General features: G+C 38.8%; 1 protein-coding gene and 1 long non-coding RNA gene across 2 annotated transcripts; both read left to right on the forward strand.

Annotated features, from left to right (window-relative positions):
• The first annotated feature begins 1,540 nt into the window (after window positions 1-1,540).
• LOC124269219 (60S ribosomal protein L18a-like) lies at window positions 1,541-9,604 on the forward strand. Its single transcript, XM_046704235.1, has 5 exons — window positions 1,541-1,697; window positions 3,419-3,598; window positions 6,684-6,813; window positions 8,809-8,918; window positions 9,461-9,604. The coding sequence occupies exons 1-5, from the start codon at window positions 1,680-1,682 to the stop codon at window positions 9,554-9,556; spliced, it is 534 nt and encodes a 177-aa protein (XP_046560191.1). The 5' UTR covers window positions 1,541-1,679; the 3' UTR covers window positions 9,557-9,604.
• On the forward strand, window positions 5,414-6,300 carry LOC124269220. Its single transcript, XR_006896461.1, has 2 exons — window positions 5,414-5,514; window positions 6,177-6,300. It is a non-coding gene; the product is annotated as an uncharacterized LOC124269220 (long non-coding RNA).
• Window positions 9,605-11,031: the final 1,427 nt, after the last annotated feature.

The following is an 11,031-nucleotide window of genomic DNA, read 5'->3' on the forward strand; positions in this document are numbered from 1 at the left end:
AGGCAGGGACCAACAAGTACCATATTTTAACGTCTTTTGGTATGACGCGGTCGGGGATCGAACCCGCGACCCTCCGCTCTCCGGGCGGACACTCTAACCACTACACCACGGAGGAGGTCGCACTATGTGTAGAAAGGACAGGGCGCACGGGAAAATAACGTGGATCTGAGAGATTGATCCATCTGACGACGGAAGAGTTGTTTTTCCCTGAGAGGACTTGGGGGCTCTGCTCTGCTGCATTCGGCAATATTCCAGCTGTACAGAATTCATACTGGCCCGGATATTCCAATGATTGATATTCTGAGCAACCGTTCTCTCTCATAGGATGTTAGAGACATCTTCTAACCCATAATTAAAAAAACGTGATAATAAAACATTATGGGCAGATTATATCGGTTATTTGTAGACTGCATAATGATCATTAGCTGAAATGGTACACTTATGAAAGTAACTCGCTGTACATAGGTATGATATCTGCGTTGTTGGCCCTGTCACTGACAACATATTATCTGTTAAAAAGATTCAGGAAATGAGTGAAATAATGATCCACTGATTATACACACAACAGTTTTCACATACTGTGTATCTTCTACATTCTGTCAGTGATCCAATACCCGACTCTAAGTGCACGGTCGGCTTTGCTGAGGCCAATACGGTAGATATGTTTACATGTGATAAGGGGTTAAAGCGTTAGCTGGTTATGCGCGTTATGCCTCTTGACCATGACCAATATTTAGAAGATTTTTTTTGGTAATGACTTAAACGAACTTTGTTTTGACTACCAACTGACCTAGGTCCGTCGTCCTCTTCAATGGGCTGTACGGTAGCCTGGTAGTTAAAGCGTTCGCTCGTCACGCCAAATATCCGGGTTCGATTTCTCGGCATTGGTACAATGTGTGAAGCCCTCTGGCGTCTCCTGCTGAGACATTGCTGGAATGTTGCTAAAAACGGTTTTTAACTATATTCACTTACTCACTTCTGTGACAATGTGCTCTATGGTTGTAGTCTGAGTAAGAGAATGGTGACTTTTAGGAAATCATCATTAACCATATAAATTTAAGTAACTTCGTGATGCAAGAATGCCGTCCCATTTTGTTCGTACTATTTATAATAAACAATTAACATGCTGTTTCACGCATCATTTATTTTTTAATTTTTTTAGATTAATGATTGAATCCACCGAGTCTCTTTCTTACTTAAAGACTTTGAAGTACGCCACAGGGCTGTGTTTTATTGTACGTTTTTCGTTTTTTACCTCGTGCAATTGGTGTCTTTTTATCCCCCCAGAATATTTTTAGGAACAAGCAGTGAAGAAATGTAACTCTTATTTTTTGCTTTTTTAGTAAATTATTTTGTTTGTTTTTACATTGATTTTGTGATATTGCTGGAATATTGCTAAAAGCGGCGTAAAACCAAACTCATTCACTCTTACGAAGGGCACGAAACCCAAAACGAGATTCAGTTCGTTAGATAATACGGTTGCACTTTTGGGAAAACCCAAGTATAGTCTCAGACACGCGAGACATATTAAACTTATCAAAAGAATTTGAATATATATTTCTAAACATACAAACCTAATATAAAAATAGTTTTTGTGTCACATCTGAATCACCCCATATCTTGTAATTAATTTATACCGGTGAGTCACGTGACTAACCCTTTTCCTCGTGGTAGCAAACATGAAGGCTCGTGGTGAGGTGCGTGCCCAATTTATACCTAAAAACGAACATATTAAGGTCAAAATAAAACATTGAATGTGACCACAAAGATTGTAACATAGTTGTATGCATGCGTAATGTAGATACAAAGGTTTTGTTGTACGTATAATTGGTAATAACCTGTATTTGATGTTGGCGAACAGTGTGTTGGGGAATAATAATGGCGGACGGTCCACACGTGCTGGGATTTACCGTATTTCTGCAGGGAAAGTATTTGTTCCCGAGTTGTTTCACCTCAAAGTGTGAGAGATGAGTATGAAGCATCGTGGAATTAAAATTATTAGGTCATGATAGAATGGTAAACTTGACTTTGCCTGGTGGAGAATGTATCCTGCCACAGTTCACGTGAAATGCCTGTTTTAGTACTGAATCATAGTTGATTCTTGGTTTGTTTTTGAGGTAGTTATGTTATTCGTGGTAACTTTAACGATATTCAGTCGTCAAGACTCTGTATTTGGACACTGTAAAGTTATGTATATTTCACAGAAACTATATAGAGGCATCACTTAATTGTGTCTTTCCAACCTTAATAAATTTCAGAAGAACATTAAGTTAAGCACTAACTCGAATTCCAAGTGGACAGGTTCCATGTGGGATTAATATTTCAGTGCAAAAACAAATGCAACCAGTCGCCTTCCCTAACTTAAACCTATTGTTTTGGAAGTGAATCTTGGGTGCAACAGATCATGTCTATTAAGGCAAACCAATACTTTGAGTCTGCGTCTTGCACCACTGGTCAAAAACCCAAGTCTGATATTCTGTTTTGCCTAATAAGTTCAGCTAATAATAGTCAATATCAAAGAAAAACTGATGGTAACAGTCAAATCCAGACTTCAATCACGTGGAATCAAGGAATTGTCAACTGTCTATATTTATGAAGCTGCCATACTTTTAAAGGAAATGATAAAAGTTGAGAGTTATGAAAGGCAGTTAAGAATGTAAATTGAGATTAATTTATTTCCAACGCAAATTGTATCCTAGTTGTGAGATTAGTGTTTACAATGCTTGGCCTGGGAAATGGTGGATATGTCACAACATATGTGGTTTTTAGTGGTGGTGATATAATTTCTTCAGATGTTTATGAAATAACACTTTTTTCTCTGCTGTACTAAAATATTGAAGATAACTACCAAAAGTCATTAAATTTATAAACTATGGATTCCTTTGATGTACTACCTTTAACCAACAGCACTAACTCGAATTCCATGGGGACGGGTTCCATATGGAATTAATATTTCAGTGCTAAATCAAATGCAACCAGTCGCCTTCCCTAACTTAAACCTATTGTTTTGGAAGTGAATCTTGGGTGTGACATAAATGTCAAAATAGAGCAGTGCTGGGAAACTCTTCTAATATGTCTGTCAAAACTGGCATGATATTTTTTAAGTGTTTGCAGTATTCAGTTGAATTTAATATTTGAGTATTGAAGTAAGAAAACAAGCCTATAGTAAACATGATTCATGTCATAGCCCTTGTAAATTAAGGATGGTGAGCCGAATTCTTCTCTCTATTTCATATCACTGTGCCCTCAATATGTATACTCAAATATGGGATAGTGTATGGGTTAATTCTTGGGGTAAATTGTAAGGTAACTAAATGGTAAAATTTGCATTACATCACAGCTTTAGATTTGTTGCTCAAAATTAAGCTGAAAAGCTAAGATATGATTGAAATACTAATTTGACATTTTTCTTTGACAGCTCAGAGAATTCAAGGTGATGGGGAGGGGAATCCCCAACCCCAAGAACCGCACCCCAGCAATCTACAAGATGAGAATATTTGCTCCAGATGCAGCTACAGCCAAGTCCCGATTCTGGTACTTTGTCAGTTTCCTCAAGTCTCTGAAGAAGGCTAATGGAGAGATCATCCAGTGTTCTGAGGTACGTCTTCAGATTGTGGGTTGGTAGGACCAAGGCCTAGGCATGATTCCTCACATTCCATACTTCCTCACTTCCTTTGCATGATATTTACAGTTTAATGATAAACCCCCTACCTGCTCTTATAATGAGAGTACACGTAACTAGGCATCCCCCATGTCTTGGCTTGAGTATTAAACTTTTCCTAGTTTTCCTTGGGAATATTTTTCAAATGAGGATAACTTGTCACAGGGCATAATGGTGTAATAAATTCATGGACTTTCCAGCAGGTTTAGTTGTATTGACAACTAGTACAGTGGTGTTTGTATAAGACATTCCTTGAGCAATCATATTCAGTGTATCGGTGGCAAATAGGCAAATAGGGCTGGCTGTGGTTATAAATCTAAATATCGATTCATTATCAATAAATATCAAAAGTGAGAAAAAATGCCAGAAAGTCTGGTAGAAATCAACATATTTCACAACACTGAGAGATGACACATTTGCAGGGTTACTATCAAGGAGACAGCAGAAGCAGATAGTTTAGATGCAGCCATGAACATACACATAGCTTTCTAGCATGTGTAAATTGAAACTTTATTTCATCTTGATAGTATATTTTGGATATTATCAGTGACACACTGTTCATGTCGATAATGTTTATTCCCATCAGTGATATTTCCGATCATCAATATTTTTAATCAGATCTAGTGGCATATATTGCTAACTCTTAAGTTGACCATAGGTGAATATGATTAAACAATAAGTTCAGGTTTAGTGGCCATGTTGATAGGCCCTGGGTTGATTTTTCTTACTCGATATGAACGGTGACATGCCTTGACTCTATCACTCTAAACATTCACTGTTGTTGTCTGGATGTGGAGATGAGGCCAGATAGACAGCACTTGGTCCCTCAGCCTCTTCACATCTGGAGAGGTAGAACAAGTAGAGCTGCTCACATTTGTAGCATGATGCCAGTGTGGTGGAAAATATTAAGAGGAGTCCTTGAGGTTATGTCATAGTGTCTGAATCTAAGGACTCCTGAATCTTTGAGTAGTTAGTGATGACAGGGAACCCTTGATTTACTATTTGTATCTTAAGGCCAGACACGGCACCTCAAATTGACATATTTGCTTCAATATGTCAAAATCGAGATTTTGATTTTTTTCGTATAATTAACACATGTACTTCACGATACAACACGTTGTTTTCGATAAAGAGTCTTATTTATTGATATAAACCCCTACAAACATAATCGTATATGTGATAATATTTAAAAATGTGTGAAATCAAACCCTGAAAACGCCGAACTTTCACCCCTAACAACGCCCTCCCAGCAGGGACGAACCATTCATGTTATACATCGCTAGAAAGCTCATCGTGTCCGCCATGTTGTTGGTCAAAAACATTCTAAAAATAGATATTCCACGTGAGGATATCTCTACTTTCCCGCGATAGGTATTCTGTACGAAAACATCCTTGTAAGGCGAAATATCCCACAATGCAACATTCGGCAAGGCGAAATATCCCACAATGCAACATTCGGTAATCTTCGTTACATCCTTATATATGGTAAGCGTATCCCACAATGCACCATTCGGCATATCAACAAAACATCGTCCTTTCCCGGTAACCATTCAAAATGGCGGCTGCTTAGCGAAAACATCGACCGATAAACATCGTATTTGATATATTCTTGACTAACAGTTGTTGTATTCTATAAAAATGAGAAGAACACAGTCAAAGCAGCCTACATTAAGAATAAGAGCCGCATAGTTCGCGACAGGCATGCTTAAAATGCAGTGTCAAAGATCCGACAAGTTTTGACAAGTAGCGATCAAGCATGTGTTTAGATTCTGACAGCTTCTACATTTTCGATGCATTGGAAACATCTGGGGACCACGCCTTTGAGGAAAACATTCCCAATGGAGTCAATGAAGGTAAAAAATAGTTTTTATTGAATGGAGATTCACGCATAGAACTTTCAAAATTTAAAGTTTTTGAAAACCTCCGATCTCATTTCCTTGTCAATGACAAACCTACACCTCAATCAATGGATGCGAAGGGATAGAGTTTATGTTGAAGCAACTGACTACTGAGTGGTTGTTGTATGGTGTAGGGGAGTTTTATGTCTTTTTTTCTTTGTATATGAATTGCTTCATGTATTTGGAATACATCCCTTCAGTAAACTGAGACTTTGAATGTGTTTATCTCGTGCTAAAGTAGGAAAAAACACGACCAAATTTATTTCCTTATTTTCTCCATATACGTCATTTTCGATCTTAGTGAACATAGTTCTCAGTTGTTACTGGCCCGATTTCAATGAAATTTTGTGTACATATAGCCAGTTGATTACTTTATGCAATAACAGAGAGACTTTTTCAAATTTGTTGCAGGTTTTCTTTTTAAAAAATGAAATATGAGTGAAAATCACCCCCAAAAGTGATTTTTTAAAACAAATTTTAAATAAAATAACAGTCTTTTTTAAAAAATATCTGTCATTGCACCCTACACACCCCAAGGTATGTTGTAAAGTTGAAATTATATAGATATCTTTATTAGTTTTAGAGAAAAACTTTCACTAAATTTCATCTTTTTTCAGGCTTGCAGCGTCCATCTTGGACGTTTCCATGGCAACCGGTGGCACCATCACCTGGAAAAGACTCTTTATCGATTGTTAACATGTATACCTCTAAGTTGAAACTAAATAAACCTAACAAATACTTGTTAAGCATTTTGTCATATGTCAGGTGCAGTGTCTGGCCTTAAACACTGGTATTTGTAAGGAAAATGTGGAAATGGTAGAAGAAAGAATGTAACATTCTGTATAGAGCTAAACTCATTGTTTTACTTTCACCCCCCAAAACCGGGGTTCTGTGAAGTAATTAAATGGTGTAGTGCATGGTATAGTAAATTTGATAATTACTTTAATTACAGGAACATTATATTTGGCCTCAAGAATTTGGTGCAATGTTTATTTTTGTGTGTCCATTAGGACAGAAATAATCACAAAAATGTCTGTGTACATTCTGTACAGGTGTGCATAATACTCCTTGTAGTACTGGTACATATTGTTGACTTGCTCCTCATGCTAACCCTTGTTTTTCAGGTGTTCGAAAAGAAACCAACCAGCATCAAGAACTTTGGCATCTGGCTGCGATACACATCCCGTAGTGGCACCCACAACATGTACAGGGAGTACCGGGATCTAACCGCAGCGAAGGCCGTCACACAGTGTTGTAAGTACCTGTTAATGTGGAACACAGTATCCATGTGGCTCACAGTAGCCATATCACAGTAACTAAGTGGCACACAGTAACCAAGTGGCACACAGTAACAATGCATATTACAGTAACAACGTGGCACGCAGTAACTAAGTGGCACACAGTAACCAAGTGGCACACAGTAACCAAGTGGCACACAGTAACCAAGTGGCACACAGTAACCAAGTGGCACACAGTAACCAAGTGGCACACAGTAACCAAGTGGCACACAGTAACAATGTGGCACACAGTAACCATACATATTACAGTAACCATGCATATTACAGTAACAATGTGGCACGCAGTAACCATGCATATTACAGTAACCATGCATATTACAGTAACAATGTGGCACGCAGTAACCATACATATTACAGTAACCATGCATATTACAGTAACAATGTGGCACATTACAGTAACCATGCACATTACAGTAACAATGCATATTACAGTAACAATGTGGCACGCAGTAACCATGCATATTACAGTAACAATGTGGCACGCAGTAACCATACATATTACAGTAACAATGTGGCACGCAGTAACCATGCATATTACAGTAACCATGCATATTACAGTAACAATGTGGCACATTACAGTAACCATGCATATTACAGTAACCATGCATATTACAGTAACAATGTGGCACGCAGTAACCATGCATATAACAGTAACAATGTGGCACACAGTAACCATGCATATTACAGTAACCATGCATATTACAGTAACAATGTGGCACGCAGTAACCATGCATATAACAGTAACAATGTGGCACACAGTAACCATGCATATTACAGTAACCATGCATATTACAGTAACAATGTGGCACGCAGTAACCATGCATATAACAGTAACAATGTGGCACGCAGTAACCATGCATATTACAGTAACAATGTGGCACGCAGTTACCATGCATATTACAGTAACAATGTGGCACGCAGTAACCATGCATATTACAGTAACAATGTGGCACGCAGTAACCATGCATATAACAGTAACAATGTGGCACACACTAACCATGTGGCACACAGTAACCATGCATATTACAGTAACCTTGTGGCACACAGTAACCATGCATATTACAGTAACCTTGTGGCACGCAGTAACCATGCATATTACAGTAACAATGTAGCACGCAGTTACCATGCATATTACAGTAACCATGCATATTACAGTAACAATGTGGCACGCAGTAACCATGCATATTACAGTAACAATGTAGCACGCAGTTACCATGCATATTACAGTAACCATGCATATTACAGTAACAATGTGGCACGCAGTAACCATGCATATTACAGTAACCATGCATATTACAGTAACAATGTGGCACGCAGTAACCATGCACATTACAGTAACCATGCATATTACAGTAACAATGTGGCACGCAGTAACCATGCATATAACTAACAATGTGGCACGCAGTAACCATGCATATTACATTAACCGTGTTGCACGCAGTAACCATGCATATTACAGTAACCATGTGGAACACAGTAACAGGGATTGGGAAAGGCAGGGGCCATGGGTCATTTTGCCCATTAGAATCAAAAATGGCCCATTAAAATTTTGAAGTTTACTATTGATACAAAGGCAGTGGCCCATTCTAACTTCAGAAAATGGTTAATAATCCTGAAAATGGCCCATTGTCAAAAGTTCTCTATCCCAATCCCTGTCAGTAATCATGCATATTACAGTATCCATGTGGCACATGGTAACCATGTGGAACACAGTAACTGTGCGACACGCAGTAACCATTGGGCACAGTAACCTTGTGACTTGTCTGGTGCTCATCTTCCATTTGACACTGAAGCAGCAGATGTTGGGAACCTAAGTATTGCTCTCCAATACTGTTTCTCAGCTGTAAGGTGTAGCATTGTCAGTTGGACATTAGTTGTACGCCCAAACTTTTGACTATTTACTACTAAACTGGTTGAAGTATGTGTGTCAACTAAACACTTCCTGTTTCAGACTGTGACATGGGTGCCCGTCACAGAGCAAGGGCATCATCCATTCAGATCATCCGTGTGGAGATCATCCCCGCTAACAAGTGCAGGAGGGCGAACATCCAGCAGTTCCATGTAAGTGTTGCCATGGCTACAGACTTACTATTTAGCCCCTTTTGGGGATTCCAGGTTGAAATTGTTCCGTAGCCACCAATGTTGGTTGGAAGAAAATGACCTCTGGTCGAGCGAACTGAATTTGTTTGCAGGTATTATTCACTCAGTGGATAGCAGACTGCTATTTACAGGCTAACGTAATGTTGCTGGAATATTGCGTATTGTGGCGTTAACTAAAAGCAAAACATTTTGTGTAGAGGAGGCAGTTTGCTGGTATAAGTTATTGTTAAGCATCACTACCTTGAGGGTCAAGATCCACAAAGCATTTGAGGCACTACAGTGTTAGTAAGCCTGCGATCATCTTTAGTTACGACAGGTTGTAACACTATGCACTGTGTGACGCAGATTAATATGTAAAAGCATTGTTCATTACCTGGGAAAGTTTTCTTGGTGATGAGTCTTGATTGGAATACAAATCCTTCAGTGATTGTAATTTCCAAATCATAAGTTGTGCAAAATATTTTATTGGTATATTTCATGACATGTAATATTTTTGTTTACAGAACAGCAAGATCATCTTCCCTCTGCCCCACCGTGTGGACAGGAAGCTGCACGCCCCCAGGTTCACCACACGAAGACCAACCACCACTTTCAACTAGGTGGTCCATATTGTGTACAGCGGCAAATAAATAACAAGGGGAAACAAAGCTGTTGTCATCTTTTCAAATGAGTATCGGCCGGTGGGGTAGCTAACTGGTTAAAGAGTCCGCTCGTCACGCTGAAGACCCGGGTTCAAATCCCCACATGGGTATAATGTGTGAAGCCCATTTCTGGTGTCCCACACCGTGATATTGCTGGAATATTGCTAAAAGCGGTGTAAAACTAAACTCGCTCACTCACTCAAATGATTATAATAATACGTGCTGTAACGATATGGCAGTACAGTATTGTACCACAATATGAGGCTCATGTTACAATACATTGGTTCACATCCGCTGAATCGGAAGACCTGCCATTCATTACATTACAAGTTACTGATGTAAATATTTGAGTGAAAATAACAAACTGTTCAAGTACCAGTATAGCATTTCCTGGTGGGCTATAAATAGCAGAATCTGCTATGCATCCAAGCTTATGGCTTTCCTTGACAGTATGTTAACTTTACTATCTGAAGTTTGAAAACTAATGATTCAAGATTTCCTAAGAAAGGGAAAGAATATGAAATACAATTCCAGCATTAAGATAAGAATCCTGTCAACCATATCGTTAATACCTCTGTCTTTGTTGCATCTGTAATATTCTATACAACATGATTTGAGCATTTATCATTTTAAGAAGGTTAATTTAGAAAAAGGCCCAATCATGACCCTTTATGCAGAAACCAGTGGCTTGATTGACAAAGTATACTCTTCGATGGCTCATCCAAACTTCAGGGATGTGTCTGGACCTAGTCTATATTGCACCATTCCCATACTTGTGGTTTTCAACAAATTTGTGAAACAAACTAAGCATCATATATGTGATATACCTGTAAGGAATTTCTCATGGTTGAATGTGCAAAACTCCTTCACAGTTCAATGTGTGACGCCTATTTGTGGTGTCCCCTGCTGTGATATTGGTAAAAGCGGCGTAAAACCATCCTCACTCATCCATATTATTTTTGGAGGATTGAGGTTTGGTACATGGAAGAGATATTACCAGTTTGAATTTCAACAGGAGGATGCTTGCCAGTACACACGTACCTCGGTTTATTAACTCTTTGCCTCTCTGAAAAAGACTGGCTCGCTTCATTGCTTGGTCATGGGACTCGTTCCACTGTGACCTTGCTATGGTGGTTTTAATGTATGTTAAAGAATGGGAAATATGAAAACTTTCATAGCAATCCAGAGGCTCCGTTGCACATTATTATTTGCCATATACTTTCTTACCTAGAGACTCTCTGACTTGGTTGACACGTCATCTGTTCCCAATTGCACAGATTGATGCTCATGCTGTTGATCACTGGATTGTCTGGTCCAGGCTCGATTATTTACAGACCGCTGCCATATAGCTGGAATATTGCTGAGTGAGGCGTAAAACTAAACTCACTCACTTATCTAGAGAGGGGTAGCCCAGTGGTTAATGTGTTTGCTTG

The sequence above is a fragment of the Haliotis rubra genome, unplaced genomic scaffold (genome assembly GCF_003918875.1).
Source record: "Haliotis rubra isolate DU_JTF1 unplaced genomic scaffold, ASM391887v1 Scf143, whole genome shotgun sequence".
Taxonomy (NCBI): Eukaryota; Metazoa; Mollusca; class Gastropoda; order Lepetellida; family Haliotidae; genus Haliotis; species Haliotis rubra.